Here is a 23415-nt window from a genome sequence, read left to right as displayed (position 1 = left end):
AGAGGGTGGTGGCGCTCACCTGCCTCTTGCCAGCCCAGGGCTCTGCTCAGTGTCCCCTGTCCCCGCTGCCTGTGGCTGGGTCACTCCTCCCGTCGTCCCTCCCCGGTGCGTGGGCTGCAGACTGGGATTTGGGGTTCGTGAGACAGGGAGTTGAGGAGTGTATGAGCACCGTGGCAGCTGTGTTTTCTGTCAGCGCATCCTCATCCTCCTTGGCGCTGCATCTGCAGCAGCCAGGATGGCAGCGACAGCGAGGGGACGCTCATCCCGTCCCCCCGAGCAGTCGGACGGCCATGGCTCTTGGGACAGGCAGGGGAGAAGGAGGCTGCCGGGCAGTGACTCATGGCAGGATCCGGCTTTGGATGCTCTGATGCAGCCTCTGGAAGAGCCTCTCTCCTTCCTTCTCTCCATTAACTCCCCAGGTTGCCTGCTCTCCCCTTGCTTTCACTAAAATTGGGGGCGGGAGGGGGCAATGACCTTGATTTGGTGAACACGCTCACCTGCTCCCGCCACCGAGCCGTGCCAGCAGGTCCTGGTGCTGCTGGGATCTGGGGTCTCACCGGTGCTGCAATGCCCGGGGACCACGCTCTGGGTCCACACCATCACCTCGGCTGCGGCCCCGCAGCACGGCCCTGGCTCACGTGGGTTGTCTCCTGTGCTTTGGGCACCGTAAGGGACCTGGGAGGGCTGATGTGGAGGGAGTGTTGCGTGGAGGAAGCCTCATCGTCCTCACCAGTGCTCAGGGACAGGTGTTTGGTTTGGTTCCGCTGTCGCCCTGCGGGTCACGGTGCAGGTTTATGCCGTAACTCCATTGCGCTGGGCACATGCAGAGCTGGACGGGTGTGGGGGGCTCAGCCCTTCCACGGCCATAGTGCATCGCCACTTCATTAGTGTCTCAACTGGCTTCAACGGGATGAAGCATTTCTCTCTTTCTCTCCTTTTTTTGGACTTAAGAAGGAGGCTAAATTTTCCCCAGATCCCCAGGATGGCTGTAGCATTAACTCAAATTTCTAGAACTGCCAAGAGAGCAGAGAGACCGCCCAGCTCGGCCCAGGGTCTGCCCCTCTGCTCCCCGGCTGCTTAGAACGGCCATGCTGGGCAGCCTGGGGAGGAAACATAGATCTTTAGGACCTTCTTAAAAAAAAGTTATTTATAGAAATACCACTTCTGTCGTCAGACACCCACCAAACTGGCTGAGGTCGGGCTGGGGATGCCAGTAGCCCTGGGCACCCCAACTCCTGCAGCCTCTCCTCCCTGCTCACCTCTCCACGGGAGCCTGTCCTTTGCCGGGGGGAACAAAAAAATGCAAATTTTTTTCCCCCCTTTAATTACCAGACTAAGGCAAACCAACTGGGGAGGGGAGCCCACCCTCTGCTGCACCCCCTGCTCCAGGCTGCTGGTGTGGGCAGCGCTGGCTGCGCTCGGTGGGGCATAAGGCACAGGGGACACCGAAAGTGTCGGTGGCCTTTGTGCCAGCCTCTGGGCGAGGGGCACGTTACAGCGTGGGGCGGAGGGAGGGGTGGCAGCAGCTGAGGATTGTGCTCTGGGCACGACCTGCGGAGCTGAGAAGTGGATGCTTTGCTTTCCCAGCGAGTGCACACGCTTGTTTTCTTTGCTGGTCTTATGCTGAAAAGCTGAGATTTATGTACTGTATGGGGGGAAAAAATAAAAGAAAAAAAAACAAACAAAAAAAAGAAAAAAACCCTAATGTTCCAAAATAAATGACAGTATATTTTGTACTTTGTAAAGTGTTAATTAAAATGAAAAAGAATAAGAAGTGAAACATACGCTGTCTGCTTTTGTACTGATCAAACTGATGAAAATAAAGCAGAGCTTGGCATTGTCTATAAGATGTAGCGCATCCTTTTTTATTGACCGACTGCCACGCTGGGCCTTATTCCCACCACTGCCCTCTGCCTACATACACCCACGTCTGCAGACGTCCCTGAGGCTCTTGGGGGTCCCAGACCAGTCAGCGCATGGGTTTTACCCCACCACCATCTTCTCCGTCCTGCAGCTGTTCTCTGGGAGCCACCAAACCTGCCCCATCTGATTCCCTCAAAGTAAGAAGGCAGTGGGATACCGCTGGTCTGTTTGCAAGGCTTAACTTCTACCTGCTCACAGAAGGGTGTAAGACACCTAGAAGCCTGGTGAGCCCCAGCGGGGCCTCCCCCGCGCCAGCACCCCAGGAGGGACGGGGACAATTGTCATCCCCTCGTGGACTGTCTCAGGGTGGTCGCTGCTGGGTGCTGGCCGAGGCTCGGCAAACAACGCGGCTGCGCAGTGCCATTGCCACACGCTTCTCACCAAGGAGGAGCTGAAGAACCTGGCTGAAGGGTGCAAGAAAATACAGTGAAATTAGGTGTATCATCACCCCATCATAGTTATATCAATTTATAACGGCTGTTTAAAGGGAAGTAGCTCATCAACATAAACTGTGGTCAAGAAAAGTATCTTCTTTTTTAGCGTAGTGTAACCCATTTTTGACTCGTCTGGTCAAGTGTAAGAGCATCCATGTAAAAATTTAGTGTGGGATTGCTAATCTGGGATGCAGCCTTAATGCAGAGCATTGCCCATGGTTTAAGCCATTAAAAAAAATAAAAAGCAACACACGCCGCGTGATACAACCTCAGCACTGCCTGCAGCTACCTACAAAAGCAACTGGCGTCTTAGGGTAAACACGCAGGGTTTGGGCTGTTAAACTGGCACCTAGACCGCGAAAACAGTGCACACACTGAGAGGTTTTTAACATCAGATTTTGGGTTGTGGTTTTTTTTAACTTTACGTGCACAGGCTCATGCCCTTGTGCAGGAGGTGCTGGGGGCGACTCCAGCCCCTTGCAAAAACCACTACGAAAATAGATTCAGCTAACTCATGACGAAGTAACATCATTTCAGGAGTGTTTTGAGTGCCTCAGTTCTCGGCGTTATTAGTTCTCTGAGTCATTTGTTTTTGAAGGTTCCTGTAGAGAAAAGCATTTGCTGTAACATAGCGGGTGCCTAAAATAGTCCAGTTTCTGAGCTTTTGTGTGTTCTGCTCCCAGTGAGCAGTTTGCCGACAGACAAGCCCAGCCTCGCCATGCAGGGGGCTCAGGGGCGGCTGCAGGGAATTGTGGGCAGCCTCTTGGCACGGGGAATTTGGGCATGGTGCTCTCACCCCTTCTCTCCTGCAGCCCCCCGGCCCCGGCTGCCGATAACATGTCTCAGCCCTGCTCCGACGTGCTTAGAGCTGTACACGACCACGGCTCCATGCGAGCAGCTCATCCCGAGGCACTTCCAGGCTATTTCAAGCCAAAGCTGACTGCACGGCGGTGTTTGGAGGGTGAAGTACTCTTGCTAATCAATGCAAAATCAAGTAGGTTATTTTAGTTCTAATTTGAGCTGCTCCCTGTGTATGTCCCTGGCCTGTATCCCCCCCTCACTGCAGGTATATTTAGGGATGCAGGTATATTTTGGGCTGTATAATTTGCCATGCTTTGAAGGACAGAATGACGCAAAGGTGCCTTCCAGCGCATACCTGTAATGACCTGGGGTCGCTACACCAGGCAGGGCTCCTGCACGGCCACAGGGGCGGCAGCATAAACCTCTCAAGTTGTGGCTGCCTTTGACAGGTCAGAGGTGGTGGGGTAAAGAGTGTATTTATTTTTCTATTTTCTGAGCCTTTTTTCCTTAAATAAAACATTTGTCTCAGTTCTCTCCTAGATATAGGGCAGTAAGGGGAAGGGCACTCCTGCAGGGATGCCGTTAGATTCTCTTATCTCCAAAAGCCCCATCACCCATCTCCAAATACATTTGGACCCAGCTCATCCCCTGTCCCCACGTTCCCCAATTCGCAACCTGCTGCTGGAGACAACCCAGCCCTGGATGGACCTACAGGGAGCAGGAGGTGCTGGTTGTCTGTGTTTTGGGGTGGGTGGTGACTCCCTTCAGCACATGGGGATTAATAAAAAAAAATATCTGATGAGCTGCTCTCAGCACACGAACAGGAGTAGCACGGCCCCCAGAGGCAAGCTGACAGGCCAAAGGATCTGCGATGGGAAAGTAAACTCTGGTCTTTTTCAGTCAGTGTTTTTCCTGGTGGTCTGTGTGGTCTATGTGGACCAGAGCCACCTCACACGCTGGCCCCTCTACAAAACTGTTGAGCCAAATGCAAATACCTTGGGAGGTGGTGTTGGGCCTGGGGGCCTCAGGCCATATCTAACTTCACAAGTAGTGCAGGATGCTACGAATAACGAAACAACTGCTGCCACAGCCTCGCTAATGGCCCTGGACACACTCTAGTCTGATCTCTTGGATCAAACCATCTCAGCAATGCCCACTTGTACTGGCTGGCAAGGTTTTGGTAGCGGGAGTGCAGGGGTGGCTTCTGGGAGAAGGCAGCAGGAGCTGACCCCATGCCGGGCACAGACGGGGACACCCAGCTCCAGGAGGGACCTGGCCCTGGCCCGGCTGAGCCCACCAGCGATGGGGGTAGCACCTCTGCGATAACACATGTAAGAAGGGGGAAAAACTGCTGCAAAACAGCAGCTAGGAAAGAGGAGCTAGAACGTGTGAGAAACAACCACGCAGACACCGCGGTCAGTGAACAAGGAGAGGGAGGAGGTAGGAACTCAGGATTAAGGTTGAGCCTGGGAAGAAGGGAGGGGTGAGGGAAAGGTTTTAGATTTTTTCTTATTCCTCATTATCCTGCTCTGTTTCACTGGCAATAAACAAACTTCCCCAAGTTGAGCCTCTTTTGCCCATGATGGTAACTGGTAAGTGATGTCCCCGTCTTCCTCGTGACCCACAAGCTTCTTGTCATATTTTTCTGCCCCTGTCCTGTTGATGGAGGGGGAGTGACAGAGCAGCTTGGTGGGCACCTGGCCGAGGTCAACCCCGCCCGCACCCCTTTAACCAAAAGAAGGGCCAGTGCTGGTGTTTGCCAGACCACAGACTCTGCCGCTAACCGTGCTCCCATCAAGCAGCGTGTTGGAGAATGCCCACAGCCACTGTAACGAAAGCGCAACACTCCCACTGCATTAAGCCATACAACACTTCTATTTAGGGCTAAAGACCTTGCTGGCATCTAATTAACACACAGATTTTGCAATTTATTGCACAGCAAGACTGCAACACAACCAGGTACCACACGGCATTAATTCTCATCCAAAAGGCCCATCCCCGAGCGGCATCAGCAAAGAGCTGTGAACGGGAGCAGCTAAAAGCCTGCAGCACTCCCCAGCACTCCCCGGCCCTGCTGTGCAGCCCTCCTCAAACAGCAACATCCACCAAGGGAATTGTTCGTAACACCTTTCTTACCATAGTTTTTTATATTTGTTTTGAATGCTTTAACAAGCTTCCTCATGTTAAAAGGGCACAGCTACTCCCATGAGGCCAACAAGACATGTTTGGGCAGCTCAAGTTGCCCAAGTCGCACGTAGAATAAAGTATAAATTAAAGCTAAAGCTTATGGAAACACAGCAGTGAAGGTCTGCCACAATTTAACAGTAGCTTTCTGCTTGTTCTGCCTCAACACACCACAATTCCAGTTACACAGTAACACTAATAACAACTGATATACGTATTTCTATTTCTGTACTTCAGTCTATGTCTATTTCTGCCTGTCACTTTGTTTCACCTTTCCTATATTTTATGCAAAGATCTTCATCAAGGTAGAGTTTACCCTCTGAATTTTGATAATTACACAACAGATTTGATGTAGAATTTCAGCCAACGGAGCCAAAAGGCGAGCAGGCAGTGTCCCCTGGGCCCGTGGATACAGTGCCTGCCTACAACGGGACCAGCCCTGCAGGTGTGGAAGCGTCTCAGCTCAGAAGAGATTTCCTGTCACATCACTGTGAACTGAAACGCTCGAGTTTAAATGCAGAGTACAAGACAGAGCAGCTCATGTGTGAAGTCAGGCTCAAGAACATTCCCATTACTACTGACAAAGACTTTATAATCACTTTATTAAAAACATTAGCTTGGATTTTGCCAAAATAATTTACACAGTAGAAATATCCCACACAGGGAGAAATGACAGAACTCTGCCTGATGTCTGGAGTATTTCACAGGAGACCCTTTCCCCACACTCCAGTGTGAGATTTGGTAAATGCCTGCTACAGGTACATACCGCTGCTGCATCCCATCTCCGTCAGCTTTCCGTGTCCTAAATGTGCTCACCACAACCTCTCTGCTAAGAAGGTACCGAGAAACAAGGCTCTGCTTCCCCTGCTAGGTGCTACCAAAAAGCCTGGCTGATCTAGAAGGGCTCTTTGCGACGGAGAGCCACCGTACCCCTGAAGACAGAAAGGGTGCGGGGACTCCCCAGAAGAATCAAAGGCAGTGGTTTGTGATCAGCACACAAAGATAGAAGTACCTGATGAGCAGCGAGTGCCGCTCATGTCCACTGCCGGAGCAGCGACCCGCAAGTAGCTGAAGGGGAGCTTTGTTTCCAGCCTACCCCCATAAATACACTAGATTGGCTACTGTCACTATCAATCTGTCCTTCCACAGCAAGGGCAGCATAGACAGCCTGTGATTTACCTTTCCATGCCGTCTTATTTAACAGTGCTTTCCCCTGCAAACAATTTCTCACTCTTCCAGTTTAATGAATGTGTTTCCTTGGGTGTTCAGCCTTTGGAGTGCGCATGGAAAACCTGCCACAGCCTGGGATAACAGCACAGCGCTGCCTCCAGGCCGCTGGCTGCACATCCAGCTTCCGCACGGAACAGCAGCCTGCGCGGAGTGCAGCTGGTGGTGGACACCGAGGACAGCTGTGCTGGACTCCAACAGCCAGCATGATTTTTCTTCCACATAAAAAAATAGTTATAAAAAAAAACCCAACACTTGCCCTTGAGAAATAGTTTGGCTCAGCCCAACACTAACACCACAGAGCCAGTGAAAGGGAAAGTGTCCATAAATGAGTGTCCTATCCTACAGATTTCATCTCGTGACAGTCCTCCCTGAGGGATATGCTCTTCACCCTTAGGCACAGAGGGCTCTTTGGGAGCTCACCATGAGCTGGCCGGAGCACTCCTTGCATTCCCACTCCCCTCAAGGCACATGCTTCCTTCCTGCAGCCAGGCCGGAGAGTTACAACAAGGCAGATATCACAACACACCCACGCACTGCTATGGCTGCCTCTGCTCACAGTCACTTCTTGCTTGGCTTCGCTGAATGAGTCTTCCTTTCTAAGAAGCTCATCACCAAGTCCAACCATCTTCTTAGCACAGTGCTGAGGCCCAGCAATATTACTAGGTAAAAGACTTAACCATGCTTACCATATGATCAACTCCACACGCAACATCCACCACCTCACCGGGTACAGTCACCTGCATCAGACACAAGAGTGGATTATTTCTCAAGCTGGTATTTTGCACCTGGTATTTCCTATTTCTCACCCTCCTGTTTAACATGCCAGCTGGTTTCACAAGGACTTTTAATGATGGAAGTGCCATCTTGAATACTCAGACAAAGCAAGATTCGGCACCAGCCATGCTTGTGCACTGAGCTGTGAAATATTCCCCTTTTCCCTTCACAGAAGCACATAAACCTTTGGAAGGACAGAAAGAGAGGGCTCACTAGCAGACAGCGAGGAGACTGTAGCCTCAGCCCATCTGTTCACCAGCAGAAACAGCATGACTGAACAGAGCATAATGCAGAGAGCAAGCAGAGGATCTGCCCGAGCACCACAAAGATTTGCCTCTTCTCTCATCAGCAAGGACTGGAATGGGGCAAAAGCTCAACCCGGCCTAAAGCAGTTTTGGTTTGATGCTAAGCAGACCCAGCTCACTGACCAGAGTAGTTATAGCTCCTTCACTTAAAGCTGACTTCAATCTCAAGGAAAGCAGAGGCTAAAAATGCAAGTTTTTCCTTAGAGATAAGAGAGAGGAGAGATGGCTAGTTCTAGGGCAGTAGGTCACAGACAAGTATCCTGGTAACTGCCCTTGCTTTGGTCAGTGTCACCATAGTACTGTCAGACAGGAGCTGGCTGGTTGAGGGAACATAACCCTCCATGTTCACACTTGGGGAAACGTGGACGTGCCACACTTGGTGAATTCAGAAACTCCACTCAGCCACAGCAACGTGGCATTTAGGCAAATGCTCCAGAGTTGGTCTTTTTTTGTTCATTTTTAAAAGGAGAAGAAAGCATGCTGAAGAAACACATCCACTGCAAATTCAGACACACGGAAAGGGACTCCAGGGTGGTCCAACTGGTTGCCTCCCCCCTCTCCTACTCGGCCTTCATGGAGACTGGGAACATCTGTTAGGCTGAGCGCTGAACTCCAGAGCCAAGGACTCTTCTATACCCACAGAGTCTGTCTCTCGGAGCCATCTGAGAGAAGGGAGTGGAACTGGAAGCGTTGTGAAACAGCTATGAAAACAGTTTAGTGGCTGAGGATCTCCTACTGTAACTACACACTCAGAGCAGTGACCCACCACCATAGGTGCTTGACTTGGAAGAGGAGCAGGGGAAGGAAGCCCACTGCTATGTGGACCTGCTGCCACTATAGTCTAACCACCATGACCAAAACGTTCACCTAATTTAGATGTGAAACGCAAGTCTTTTGGGTCACAGATGACCAGAAGTGGTTTTCTTTGCAGCACATACAAAAGTGAAGTGCGGGTTAGGAGGGGAGGGAAGAGGCAGTAAGGGGTAGCAGGCAGAAGACTGTGAACAGAAGGGAGGTAAGAATTGTTCAGATGTGATGGCACAGCACCAGATATCGCTTTAGGATCTGAAATCAATACTGAAATAGCAGACCAAAAAAACTTTACTGAATACCTCTATCCCTAAGCAGGCTATGCAAGGACCTCTGGAAAACGAAGCAGTTCTACAGTCTTCTTAGGCTTCCAGTTTACTCAACAAAACTACAGAGCAAATGACATTTCTTACTCTCAGGATAACAAAGACTACCTAAAGAATACACTCTTGGCCTTAACAGTACCATCCTTACCCTCCATGGGAAATACTGGTCTTCGATTCTTCCAGTTCCCAGGCACCCTCTTAGATTCTTGCCCCATACAAACAGTTCTCCTCTGTCTATACATGAAAAAAAAAGAATAAAGAGAATAAAATAGGACAGAGTCATTAAAAAGGAAGAATTCTACCTGCGATGCTGGCAAGTGCGGCTACAGTGATTCTGGGAGTATAAAGGGTTATAGTCACAGTATGAAAGCCACTGAGTTTAGTTCCAAGTACAATAAATGTACTTGCGCTTGGGGAAAATGATGCCTAATGAGCAGGACAAGCAGCAAGTTTTGGACACAAGTCTCGGCTTCCCGCTCTTACAGCTCTTGCTTTGCAATTTTATTTGAAGAAAGAGCGCAGCAGAAGAGATTCCAGGGAATCATTTGTGGTGAAGTGAATAATTTGTGCTGGAAGTTAGACAATTACAGGTGACCCACATCAGCTATCAGCAGAGCAAATCAAGTAAGCAAGGCAGTGAAATCTGTCCCAAGCCATCACCTAGGGACTGGCTATTCAGCTGCCTGAATAAGTGACCTTCTGATGACAACTGGGGAAAAGAAAAAACCTGCGTTCAACAGAGTTGAAGACTTCTAAGCTCCTCAGCAAAACATGTTGATCTCAGAAGCGTTCAGATTTACCCCACAGTAGAGAAAACCAAAACACAATCTGTAACATAAGTACAATTTAATCGGAATGCAGTTTCTAATGCTTCCTGACTATCAGTGGGAGACCAGGTACAAGCACCCTGTGACCACACTGATAGTGTCATGCATACCAGCCACTTCCCCAAGAAGGATCAAGCACCTGGCACTTTTCATTAGTAAGCTATTACTTTCACCACCAAGTACATAGGTTCTCTGTGCTGCTGCCCTCTGCTGCCCATTTTTAAATGGCTGTCAAATTCAAAACTTCCTTTAAAGGCTGGTAAAAAGTACAGTGTATATACCAGAATATTATACCCTTTGCATGTCAAACATGTAGGCCTTTACACCTCAGACTGCTAACTCAATTGGTCAGAAGAGTCAATTTAGACTTAGCATTAGTTTGTTCATTTTTCACATAAATTCCTGTTGCTTCTAAAGTGCAACTGACTGACTTCGTACAAGGAAATGAAAAAAACCTTCCCAGGCTTTCCATTTGAGAGAAATTTGTTTATTTGCTTTAGCAGAATAACACTTTTTAAATTAAAGCATAAGTTAGTGCAGTACCTACGTTAGAAATCAAGCTGACACCTGTAAATGTGCTGCCCACTTGTCCTGTTGCATTCCAGTGTGCTTTAAGTTTAAAGAAAGATGGGCGCTATTTTTTTTTCTTTGAACTGCCAACAGCAATGTGACTTCTCCATGACAGTAGGACTAGAAACTTACTTGTAAGTGCCGCAAACTGGCTGAGTCCACAGCGAACGTGAGCAACACGGATGTCCGGATTGAAGTCTGACCAGCCAAAAAGGCTGGGTGGGATCATCTCTGGCACTGCTGTCTCTATTAGGTTTGGTCCTTTCCCAAGAATTCCATATCCCCAGACAAAAACATTTCCTTCTTCTGTATTACAATAAGAACACATTCTGTAAGAAAGTCTGTGCTTGTGAAATTCTTGCCATGACCAAGAGTTAATCAGATCCAAAGGGATATTTTCCTTTCTCCCCGAGCGGTCTAGCACCTTTTCATTATTTAAAATTTGCAAACAATGCATTCCCATCCAAATGCTCCTTTTTTTTTTTTTTTCCTAAGCTGTGCAAGCAGATCAAGCTTCATAGGGAAATAATGCCAACACAGTGTGGGCTGGATAAAATACTTCAGCTTACTGACTGATGGGACAGAGGTTGAGTGTTTTTATTATCACTGCTTTTTCCTTTGAAGCATGGCCAAACCAGCAGTAAGCCAGTTGCTCTGCCTGGCATTCTGCCTTAAACCGGGTGCCTGGGAAAGGCATCAGTTGGACAGCATAAGACAGAGTAAGTTGCTATGTCTGCTACCTCTGCTTCCTTCACACTAGAAGCTCAAATGTCTTGTCATCACAACAACTGCATCATACACATATATGAGTGTCTTCCTTGAGATGATCCTTCATAAAAGTAGTACAATCCTCTCCCTCATTCCTTTACTCAATGACTTTCTTCCAAGCTGTGCTCCCCCTGGCCACAGGCAATCCAAAGCAGCATTCACTAAGAAGCCTGCTGCAGTTTCACTGTTCTCAGAACTCTCTGCTTTCCAGCCTAGTTTAATCAAGATTTATTTACATGTCAGATTTATATTCAGTCTGAAGGGCTCTTCTTTCTCTCAAGTGTTGCCTTACTTCCTCCCTATATCCATCTCCATTATAGGCCACACATACCCGTGTGATCAGCAAACAAGATCAGAACTGCACGCAGCAACCATGCTCTTGTTCTTGTTTGCATAAGCACTCGCAACAGCATGTACTGGAAGCAACAGTAGCCAGTGGAAATAACTCCCCCAGTACATTCTTAAATCACAGGTTTCTCAGTCTCCCAGCTTTCTTTGTAACAGAAAGTACTTCCTCGTTTCCAGTAAACAACATGCTTGCTCCACAAGGTTAAATCCATCTACTGCATGGCATTGCACTAAAGAGGACAATTGTAAAAGTGAACTCACCCGTCAGCACAACATTGCCAGTCCCTCCACACGCGGCCTCCTTTATCTTCCCAATCTTGAATGGCAAATGCCTGGGAACATTCACCTGCATGAGGTTGCAAGAGAGTTGTTAGAGATAAGGTAAACTGCAAACCAGACATGCATTTTTAACTTGTTCTCTCATTCTGGTTAGAGCTTACATACACTGAATTCCTGATTCAGACAACCTTTATTGCCTGAATAACAGAATGAATACACCTCCCAAGATTAAAAAAACTACAGGAAATTCATTAAGGCTGAGAGTGCAGACAAAGTGGAAAAAGTTACCCATTGAAAAGCTTGGCAACAAAGCTGGGAATGCTTAACATCTGCTTATATCCCTGGCTCTCTAAGTCAGACACAATGGGAAAGTCAATAGGTGAGCACATTTGCAAGTTTTCACAATGGAGAAGCTCACTAAAATTTAGTCTGCGGTGGCATTTTTTAACATAGCAGGGAAAAATCACTCGCAGAAAATCACTCTTATTTGGTACAGTTCAACACAATAAAAACCTACATGGCTTGACACATGTAAACAGTGACCCTGGATTTCACAGACAATATCCTACTCTGCTATTCCACAATTTGGACTTCATCTATACTGTACCTAAAACTCCTGTTTTGGCAAACATGACATTCATCCATTTCAGGCCCTCTGACTTCCATCCAGCCAGGAAACTACAACACTACTTCACCTGGTCATTGTCTTTAGGCCTTATGGGTCTCAGTAATTAGCCCTACATGAAGGATACATTAGGAGGGAAAAAAAGGTACATATTTTACTGAAGCCATACTAATGCAATTGTCTGCTCTTAGCCTTCTGCCAAGAATAGCTTGAATATTAATTAATTCCCTGACTCAATTTCCTGAACTAACTGTAAGAGGAGACCATCTGCCTAATTACCTCAGTACTACAATGCTCAGTGTCAAGTCAGCACTATATTTTTGCCCCACGTAAGTTTGCTCCAAAAAAAATTTTATCTGTGAGACACTGGGATTTGTTTAGGACTCAGCTATAAACCTACTAAGGTTGTTCGTGAAAAAAATCACCAACGCATGGGTTGACTGGAAGGGACTTCCAAGGGTCATCTGGAACTGCACCATGCTCAAAGCAGGACCACTCAAAATTCTAGATTAGCCAGCCAAAAGACTAATTACTGTCCTGAAACCAGCACAAGCACTCAAGCTGGATCTCAATTTGGTGCAAAGCCCATAGGATGGGGAAAGGAGAACATGGGGTGTGCTGTTCCTTTATAACAGACTAACAACTCGGGTGAGGTGACACAAGCCTCTGCCTATCAATAGCTGGGCAATACACTGCCCTACAGCTATACAAACATTTCTGACAGATTGGTTTTGTAAGCATAGGTAAAATCAGCCTGCTAGTGGTGTTAGTTTATATTGATTTATACTGCTGTCAAAAGAACCCAGAGCATGGAGAACTGTGTAATTTTTAACAATATGCGCAGCAGCTGAACTGAAACATGTAAAAACACACCCCCAGGCCAACTGACCTGTGTGGTTTCTGTGACAGATGCCAACTGCAAGTATTCTGAATTTCCCCAACCAAAGACGTCTCCCTCATCTGAAACAGCCAGACAACAGTCCCCATAGGAAGAGACCTGGATAATGTTTACTCCAGCAATGTCACCGCGTAGCTTAGTAGGAACACTGGTGATGTCGTAGTGTCCAAGACCTGAAAGGAAAAAGAGAGAGATGATGAAGAATTTTTCTCCCTCCAAAATAAAATAAATCTTTCTGTCCACATCTCTTAACTACCTGCTTCAACGGACAAGCAACCACAAACACTGGTTCTACTAGCCCAAGCTACCTCTCTAGAGTACAAAACTACTTTATACAATGACAACTGGAAAGCAGTCTAGGCCCTCATCTCTCTTGTCTGCATGGACCAAAGTGTTCAAGAGAGCAGTAAACAAGCTAGTCAGATAACCCAACAGAGGTGAAGTTTCACAAACCAGCTGCATCCTGTCTTCTGCAAGGAGAGCCAGGAATGACAGCACACTGCCATCAGCTTAGGCAACAGCATGTGAAGCGGCAAAAAAGGCTAGGAAGCAAACACATTACATGACAAAGAGCTGTCTGGACAAGAGGCCAGAATGTAGATGACAAACAAGACAGGCTACAGTACGTCCACACAAGAGAACCATGGGCAGAACTCAGCTTCAGGAGCAGCAGGACTGAACAGTAGGAAGGACTGGAAGTCCTCTGACAGCAGGAGCCACCAGGACAAGGGCCTGGCCAAAGGTCCCATGCTAAGACAGCAGCAGCTGCCAAAGGTTGTCAGTTCAAAAAAAGCAAGCAAGCAGCAAAACAGACCCTGAAATGAGAATCGGGAAGGCAAAGCCTGCACAGAACAGGGGAGCTAACCTTCCCATGCTACTTCCACAGCCTCTCACAAGCTTCAAACAGTAGACATATTCTGCTTGGATTGACGGCGTGGCATCCTAAAGCTCCTCTAAAAATGAACTGGTTTGTCTCAGTTTGGTTACCCAAGAGTATTGAGAACATCCGCACACAGCTGGAAACATACCAGATGCCTTCTGCCTACACATGCACAACAAACATACACCACAAGCTCTCAATCAGGAGAGCTTGCTACACTCATCAACTGACTGAAATGCAAGCTGAGCTGAGCTCCTACCTGTTTGTCCATCAGCTCCCCATCCGCATGCATAGACCGCACCTTTCTCTGTTCTAAAGAGGCTGTGGTCCTGCCCGCACACAACCTGCACACAAACAAAAAGCCAGAGCTGGTCAGGAAAGGTCACATGTTCAGAACTGATTTAATGAAGCGTTACTGGCAGACAAATAGAGCAATCAACCTCTACAATGCCCATCAGCTCAGATTTTGACCTTTCTCTCCAGATCAAACAGCTGTACAGACAGGGAAGGGTAAGAACAGCATGATACAGCACAGAAAACTGCAGAATTTTCTTTGTGGAAAGTGAGGCTCCAGTTGATTTTTTCTGAGATCTAAACCAAAGCCTAGTTAATAGAAAGCTCAATTCAGCAGAGCAAGACAATAAAACAGCAAAGAGTAAATAAGAGACCTCCCTTCCCAGAGTGCTACCACATGGCTCTCAACGCCAGCTACAAACTGCTATTGATTCCTTGCCATGTAAGCGCTCTAGGAACACATCTGTTCTCAAATTGACATTTATGTTGAACTAGCAATCATGACTGCCACAGGCTTGGCATGAATTAAAGCCAAGATCTTCAAAAGCAGACACTAAAAATTAGCCAAAGATTAAAGGGATTTAAATACACAAGTTAAAGAGATTGACTACCAAGAATATTAAGCACGTAACTGCTGTCATCAAAGTACAAACAGGTACCAATTATTCAACTCCCTTGAAAAAAATAAAATAATCAAAAATCCAAACAGAAGTTTACAAGCCTAATTCAAACATTATTAGGATGTACCCCAGCACACTCTCATCACACAGACCTTTGCTTTCTATGATGCTGTGTGGGACAGGAGCAACGTTTGCCCACAGAGCACTGCTACAGTGGCACAAACATCCTAGCAAACTGCTCCTGTGCCTGGAAACACTGCAGCCATGTGCAGACTCAGCAGCATTTATACTGCTCTGCAGTCCCTCCTTGCTCTCCTAGAAACCTGCCCTAGGGAAATGCTGGCTAGTCTAAGTGGACAGTCTCACAGCTCACTTCTGAAATGGGGAAGATAAAATTCAAAATAACACAGTTCCCAAGTGATATAAAGTGACAAAAGTGAACAAGAGCAAGAAATCAGAACAGGAAGAGATGAGGTGTCAGAACGACCTCCCTGCCGTGCAGGCGTTCCCTAGAAGTCGAGCAAGCAAATGCTGCATTGGCATTCCCTTAAAGTTCTTCAGTAAGTTCAGACTCTTCATTGCCAGTTGCAACTGCTCTGTGAAGTAACAGAGAAAAATGCCACCTTGTGCTTTTTATAAGCAGCCATATAGCAGATTGCCTCGTCATTTCAAAGACCTTTAACTGAACGATTTTCATACTGGCTTTGGTTTCTTGTTTGGGTTTGTTTTTTTTCCCCTCACTACAGAATCACAGACTTGTTGAGTTTTGAGGGAACCTCTGAAAGTCATCTGCTACAAGCCCCCCTGCTCATGGAGGGCCACCTACAGACAGCTGTCCAGGATCATGTCCAGATGGCTTTTGAATACATCCAAGGAGAGTGACTCCACAGCCTCTCTGGGCAACCTGTGTCAGTGCTCAGTCACAGTAAAAAAGTGTTTCCTGAGGTTCACAGGGAACCTCCTGTGTTCCAGTTTGTGCCCACTGCCTCTTGTGCTGACACTGGGCAGCAATGAAAAGAGCCCTGCTCTGTCCTCTTTGCACCCTCCCTTCAGGTATTTATACGCATTGCCAAGACACACCCCTCAGTCTTCTCCAGGCTAAACAGTCTCAGCTCTCTCCGCATTTCCTCACAGGAAAGACGCTCCAGTCCCTTCATCACATTAGTGGCCCTTCATTGGACTCTCTCCGGTATATCCATGCCTCTCTTGTACTGGGGAGCCCCGAAATGGACACAGCATTCCAAGTGTGACCTCACCGGTGCTGAGCAGGTGAAGGTGAGGTGACCTCCTTTGACCTGCTGGCAACACTCCTTCTAATGCAGCCCAGCATACCATTTGCCTTCTCTACAACAAGGGCATGCTGCTGGCTCACGGCCAACCTAGCGTCCACCAGGACCCCCGGAGCTGCTTCCCAGCCGGTCAGCCCCCGGCATATAGCGGTGTCTGGGGCTGTTCCTCCCCAGGTGCAGGACTTCACCTTTCCCCTTGCTGAACTTCATGAGGTTCCTGTCAGTCCATTTCTCCAGCCTCTGGATGGCAGCACCACCCTCTGGTGTATCAGCCACTCCTCTGGTTTATGTCATCTGTAAACTTGTTGAGGGTACACTCTACCCCATCATCCAGATCATTAGCGAAGATGTTAAACAGGATCAGACCCAGTACTGACCCCTGTGATACACCACTAGCTACTGGCATTCAACTAGTCTTTGTGCCAATGATTTCCACCCTCTGAGCTCAGCTGTTCAGTTTCCAATCCACCTTCAGAATTCAGTTCAGATGATCCTCTTACCTGGACAACTCTGCTGTCAAACTCCTTCAGCTGATGAATTAGATGGCTTTCACTGGACACCACCAAACAACCACCGAGAAGAGAAAAGGCAACAGAGAGGATTTCAGAGGATTGCAACCAAAAAACATGAAGGCAGACCTGCCTTTACGGAAAGCCACTTTGCTATTACAAGGAGAGAGATTCTTTCACAGGTTCTCTTATACATTCAAGGAGCATAGTTCCACTGAAAGATTACTGCACAGAGAAGGAAAGTAATTGTGCATTCTCTTATTTAAGAAGTTAAGAACTGTCACTTTTTAAATATAACCTCTCATGGGAACTGGGGGTAGAAGCAGTCCTCAAACACGTTCCCTAGTCTAGAATGAGCACAGACACCAGATAATACTGCAGCACCTATATAAACGCTACACTTAGAGATTAACCAGATATCCCAGAGCACAAGCAGTGTAACGTTAACGTCCATGTCATGCTTTCACAGAAACAGGAATTCTGAAAGATCCAATGACTAACTTCCAGTATCAAGGCAAAAAAAGGCTAGCTAAATTACAGCTATTTTCTTAAACTCTACAAGATCTCTTCTAGGCCCTGCCAGGGTATCAGTAACTTTCAACATATTCCCACTATCCACTTACATCACTACTATCTTACAGAGCATTTTGAGAATATGCTTTGGTGTGGCACACAAAAGGAAAAGCATTACAGATTCAAAGGCAGTTACAGCAAAGAGATTCGACAAAAGGATGCCTCTTTCATCATTAAATGGCATTTCTAACACCCTCAGAAACAGCACTTGCACTCCGAGAGGCTAAAGGGAGAAACAATGACTACTAACACCAATTACCTAAAGCAATTTATGAAGGCTGGGTATTCTCATCCTGCCCTGTGAAAACCATCACATGCTGACATCTTTCTGTCTCTTGTGAATGTGGTCAGAAGAGTGCTCACGCCCAGCCTGGGTTTAAAGCCAGGCCATTTATATGACGTCCGTAGCATAGGAGCCTATTCTCAGGCTCCTTAATCTTAAATGGCATCCTTATACTACCAGATTTTTCCCATCTCCAGGCTTTTCTATAGGGTTATTTTCATGCAATTAGGTTTTTAACATTAAGGAAGTTCAAGGTCTCTGGATTCTCACCTGTAAGTTTCATCTTCAACAACCTTCCGGCCACATTGCCCGTAAGAATTATTCCCCATGGTGAAAACTGAAAAACAATGATAGAATGCACCAGTTTTATTACTGTCCAGTCCCCTGAAGACCTCCTTTCAGGTACACAAAATATTTTCACGTGGTCCCCAGTATGAAAGGTTGAGCACAGTACTGTAAAAATTGGCATAAGCTTTCTTCAAACCAAGTCCACTTAAATTCAAGTGACTGAATCCATTTTAGTCAACAATATCCCAGCAATATTGTTGGAGGCACAGCAGCGGTACCTGGAGCCCATTGGCTGTTTTTCAGTAATTGCCTAGTTCATCCTGCTGTTGCCAAGGAGACTCAGAAATAGATCAGCGTTCCCAGAGGAGCATTAAATCAACGAACCAACCAGCTCACCCACTGATAAGCAGCACTGGATTGCTCAGCACAGCACTGAAGCCACTGCACCAGAGAATTCCCAGAGACATGGAGAGCCAATTCACAAACAGGATCTTCTGTGTAAAGGCCTGTTAATTGATTGCTTTTATAAATGTAGCACTCTGGGGCTTCAAGGAGAAAGTAACACAGGAGTATTGGCATAGCCATCCAAAACTGAATTCAAAAACACGTCTGTCTGAACAAGACAAACAGGCTACACTTACACGAGGCCTGAGGCTAGATAAACAAACCATATTTTGCAACACTTGTAGTGAAAAAGCTTCCAACACATTTACAGCTTGAGCCAAGCAGAGCTCAACGCAGTTATCAGCTCAGGGCTCTCTCTCCCGGGAGCAATCCCACAAAGGCCAACAGCTACCTGCATCCCATTTACAGCACAGACAGCCCATATGGGGTCTAGCTGTAAAGGACAGAAGACAATCTTTTTCGGAGCTTTTAATAAAAGCATAGTCAGGTGTCCCTTGTCACCAGCACAAGTGATACAATACCTCCTTCACTGTCTGTCAAGATCAGAGAATGGGCTCTCCCACAGGAAACCTGCAAGACTCGAGTATGCTGCGGCTTCTCCAGTGGTAATGGAATTGGAGATGGTTCCAAGACATATTCATAGCCCTTAGCTTAAGGAAGAGAAAGAAATTTAGAAAGTCAGTAGCTTCCACAAAGCAAATTCATCATATATTTGCCGATCCTGTTGTACACACACACTCACTTCTATTTTGGTGAAAAAGCAGATATATTTTAGAAAGACAAGATACTAACCAAAGTAAAAGGCTGACTGGGATTCACTAGGGTCAGGGGGGAAGAAGCTAAAAAGCCATAGGGATGGTTGAAGCCAATAATTACTGCCTAATCAAAAATCTATCATACCCGGAAGCTGAATGTTATTACAGCTTCAGGCGGCCAAAATTGAGAAACTGAGGCTTTCAGCCGTATGTTCCATCACTTTGGTGAATAAGGCTGGATTACTAGAGAGCTTAACACCAAGCACAAACTAAGTATTCAGTGCAGCGGGGGATATTGCAAACAAGGTACAACAGCAGCAGTCACAAAAAGACAGCACGAAAGGTGAACAAAAAAAATCTTAGGGATTCGCATTTAAAGAAGAGCAGATTAAAGGCTCTTTCAGAAAAAACGAATGCAAGAAACATTAGCTAGCGTGGCTCCATAGGGGATAAGAGATCTAACGTCTACCTAAGAAAATGACAGGCTGTACTAGAAAAAGAAGATTTAGTAATTCAAAGAATATGTAATCAGTTACAGTCAACTGGGATAAAAAAAAAAAAGGGGGAAAAAAAAAAGAACAGCAAAACATAAATCAGTACTAAGGAAAAGGTTAAGGGGAGATAAAAAGCTTTGATATCAAAGAAAGCCACTGTAACAAGTGAAATCAAATCCCAGAGGACACAAAGCAGCACTCTGCTCGCATGTAGCAGTGCTTTAACTACTTCTCACTGCCTTCAATCAAAAAACCCCAGAAAATCTGGGCATACCCTTTTACAGTAAGGCACTACTTGATGCGAGGACATGCGTCACCGGCTGCTTGCAAATGGTGGGAGCCTGCCACGCAATATAGCAGGAACCGAAAGGCAGCAAAGTTTGTATCTGTCTAAAGAGACATGGAAATCACAAAGCAAAAAACCTTTTCCTCTCTCTGTTCCTTCCAGCAGAATGACACAAGCTACCGGGATCTGTGGCAATCATCACTGATATCTGAGGGATTTTGGAGAAAAGAGGCAACAAGCTGGCTAAGAGGAGGGTGACAGTAAAATATTAGTAGCTTGGCTTAGAAACAACTGAAGTTAGAGCATGAAATACAACCATCTAAAAGACAGAAGTTGCAAATTCCCCTGGAAATGAAGCATCTACAGGGACACAGTGTTAGAACTAGCAGGTACCGAAGTTAGCGCGTGAACTGAGTAATGAGCAGCACATCCAACAGGAAACTTGTCTGTGGGAAGTTAAATACGGAGCAGTAGCAATCCCACTGATCTGCACTGCATTTTCAACAGATCCTACCAAACACTGAACCCTCCCTTACTTAGAAGGGCTTGAACTGCAAAACTATTTAACCTATTTCTGGATTCTCTTGCAAAAATAATCTGCAGGTCAGATGAAAAACAAGAAAATGACAAGACACTCAACGAGACATCAGCACTTACAGAACTAAGAGTAAAAGCTGAAACATTTAAAAACTTCTGTTGATGCTTCATTTTGAAGCTGTTGTTTAAGCACACACACTTGCTGTGCGCACACAGTATGGAAAACCTATACAGTATGCTAGCAGCACCACTGTCAACTTCAGCATTCTGTACAGTAGCTGCAATTTTCTTTTGCTTCTCCACAAAGTTCAATCTTTTGCCCTTATCAGATGCAGCATACCTTAATGGATTTGCTCTTAAACACTATAAAGAGAAAAAAATGCTTTTAAAGTGGTTTTCCCCAATTATTTATGGAAGAATGTTTTCAGAGACAGACGTTCCATAAGGAAAGAAAGTTTGTGGGTTATGTATGTGTTCAGTGGAAAGTGGCAATGTTCTGCACAGAAATCATCACCTTAAACACTTCTGAGAGCCTGGTATACCAGACAGAATAACGGAATGACCAAATAATATGTTTTTCCTTCAAAATGCAATTTGATATTAAAATAAAAAACTCCCCTACAGTTTCACACTGTATTAAAAGATCTCTGTGGAAAAGAAAGTTAGTTTACAGACACAAAGGCAACAGAAGTGAGCAAACCATCTTGCCAAAGTCGTTTTATTAACTAGTCCACTACACTATCTTTCAAACTATAGAGATTCAAAGCAACACCTTAACCAAAACAAACACACTTCTGCAGTATTAATAGTTACTTAGATTTTAGTTACATTCAGACAAGAACATAAGCACAGCGCATAGAACAGATGCATACCTTGACCAATTACAAAGCACACAAAACCACAGCTAAGCTCCAAAAAAACAACTTTTTAAAAACAAAAAAGTGCAGCCCCGCACTCTGCATCAAAGCTTCCTGGACTTTTTTCATGCCTTCTAACCCGAAGTTTCCCACATCACATGTATCCTGCAGTGTGCCCCCTGTGTAAGCCCTTACACCACCTCAATCCTTACTTTGATCTCTTCTGCTTCTCTGGAATCCAAGCTGGGAATCCTTGTTCAGCCCCATGCCCCACACCTTGGTGATGTCTGTGGTAGTAGAGGACAGCAGTGTGAATCCATAACCACAGGCGGCAGAGGATATCTTTGGAAGACAAACAAAAATCACACCGCTCAGTTATAAAACGTGGCTTAGAAAAAACAAGTTTCACCCCATGCTATTTGTTCATCAGCATTTCTCTTTCATCAAGCTACATCCAAACACGGCACAAATTCATTCTGCATATGGTCTTTGCAAAAACAATCAGAAACACTCTTCAGTGATAAGCACAACAGTGTAGAGTTTTGCTTTCGTGTGCATACATCTTTATTTTTGCATTATTTTGGACCCATTCAAACACAACAGAAAGATTTATTTACTGACCTGTATCAGCAGTAGATTATTAAGGGAATAACATTCCCCCATTTTAGTCACTTTTTGCCCCCCAAAAGCCCAATATAACAGCTCTGACCTCCGTGGAATTGGACAGCACAACATTATGTTTGAAACATGCAGACAAGAGAATAACATGGTTTTCAACGAGAGCTTCCAATTTAATCAGGATGAAAGCAGCCGCGAAAGCCACTGAACATAAAGTCCTATTTCTCTAATAAATGTTTTTCACATTCTTACTCTCTTATGCCTCTGACAAGAGAATATAGATGTGTATGTGTATACATATACACACACATATTCCAAATTGCCTGCTACTGCAGTTATACCAAAAATTATCCCGATGAATACTGCCATACCAATACAAAAAACTAATCACGGCAAAGTCTTTAAATCAGATTACTTAACGCTTTTCAAAGCCGAGCGAAGAAGCCTGCCCAGCTTAACCGGCACGGGCAGGGGAAGAGCACCGCCCTGTGAGAAGCACGGCTACCCTTGGCCTGTCGGATAAAACAGCCGCCCACCTTCTCCTCCGTTTCCAGCCGGTAGGGCGTGGGTTGGATCCGCCGCGGCTTCTTCCAGCCCACGTCCGGCTTCACGAAGCTGGGGACGCCCAGGGCGCCCGAGTAGCAGAAGCCCCAGACGAAGACGCGGTCCTTCCTCTCGGCCGCCTTCCCCACGTACTGGAAGACCGGGGCGGCCTCCTCGGCCTCCCGCAGCTGGCGGGTGCTCCGCGGGCCCGCCGCCTCGGCCAGGCCCCTGCGGAAGCCCAGGGCCACCGCCCGCCGCACTCCGCTCAGCGCCATCGCCGCCACCCCGCGCCCCTCAGGCCGCCGCCATCTTGCCGACCTCTCACCTGCGACCCCGCGCGGCGGCGCACCGCCTCGCTGCCCCCTGCGCGCATGCGCGCGACCGCGGCCGTCTTCTCTTAAAGGGGCTACGCCGGCATCGCTGCGGATGGGGTCCACCCAGTCCCAGTCCCAGTCCCAGTCCCAGTCCCAGTCCCAGTCCCAGTCCCAGTCCCAGTCCCAGTCCCAGTCCTTCTAATTCTGTTAGCGAGGTGAGGTTCAGTCTCTTCTCCCAAGGAACAGGCAATAGGACAAGAGCAAATGGCCTCAAGTTGCACCCGGGGAGGTTTCGGACGGATATTAGGAGAAATTCCTTCCCCGAAAGGGTTGTCAAGCCTTGGAACAGGCTGCCCAGGGCAGTGGTGGAGTCGCCATCCCCGGGGTATTCAAAAGCCGGGCAGACGTGGTGCTGAGGGACATGGGTCAGTGGTCACTGGGCCGTGCTGGGTTAACGGTGGACTTGACGATCCTAAAGGTGTCTTCCAACCAAAACGCTTCTATACCCAAACCCAGACCCTAACCCAGCCTCAGACCCAAACCTAGTCCCACACCCAGATGCAAACCCAAACCCAACCCCAGGCCCAAGCTCAGACCCAGACCCAGACCTATTCGCCAGCCTGAACCCGGACCCGCCTGGCGTGGAGGTGGCAAGGCTGGGGTGGCACCCAAGCACAGCCCTCGCACCACGCTCCCTGTTGAAAAGCAGCCCTGTCTCAGAGGTGCTGGCCATTCTGTGATGGCCACCAGCTGTGCTGTGATGGCTAC

The 23415-nt window shown here is 47.0% G+C and overlaps 1 protein-coding gene across 3 annotated transcripts; it reads right to left on the bottom strand.

The window, feature by feature from the left end:
- Positions 1-1572: 1572 nt before the first annotated feature.
- Positions 1573-22674, bottom strand: RCC1L (RCC1 like). Of its 3 annotated transcripts, XM_063342015.1 has the most exons (13): positions 22327-22674; positions 21385-21514; positions 18765-18893; positions 17821-17887; positions 16686-16737; positions 14242-14326; positions 13094-13275; positions 11562-11646; positions 10317-10490; positions 8936-9021; positions 7259-7309; positions 3154-3332; positions 1573-2323 (listed from the first exon to the last, which is right to left on the bottom strand). In XM_063342015.1, the coding sequence occupies exons 1-13, from the start codon at positions 22606-22608 to the stop codon at positions 2137-2139; spliced, it is 1689 nt and encodes a 562-aa protein (XP_063198085.1). In that variant the 5' UTR covers positions 22609-22674; the 3' UTR covers positions 1573-2136. The 3 variants fall into 3 exon arrangements, with proteins under 3 accessions (XP_063198085.1, XP_063198088.1, XP_063198086.1); XM_063342018.1 differs by lacking the exon at positions 3154-3332 and having other exon boundaries at positions 2183-2327; XM_063342016.1 differs by lacking the exons at positions 1573-2323; positions 3154-3332 and adding an exon at positions 2350-2959.
- Between the last annotated feature and the right edge of the window lie 741 nt (positions 22675-23415).

Source organism: Chroicocephalus ridibundus, chromosome 7 (genome assembly GCF_963924245.1).
Source record: "Chroicocephalus ridibundus chromosome 7, bChrRid1.1, whole genome shotgun sequence".
Classification (NCBI taxonomy): domain Eukaryota; kingdom Metazoa; phylum Chordata; class Aves; order Charadriiformes; family Laridae; genus Chroicocephalus; species Chroicocephalus ridibundus.
Note: the sequence above shows the minus strand (reverse complement) of the source record. Positions and strands in the feature narration are given on the sequence as shown.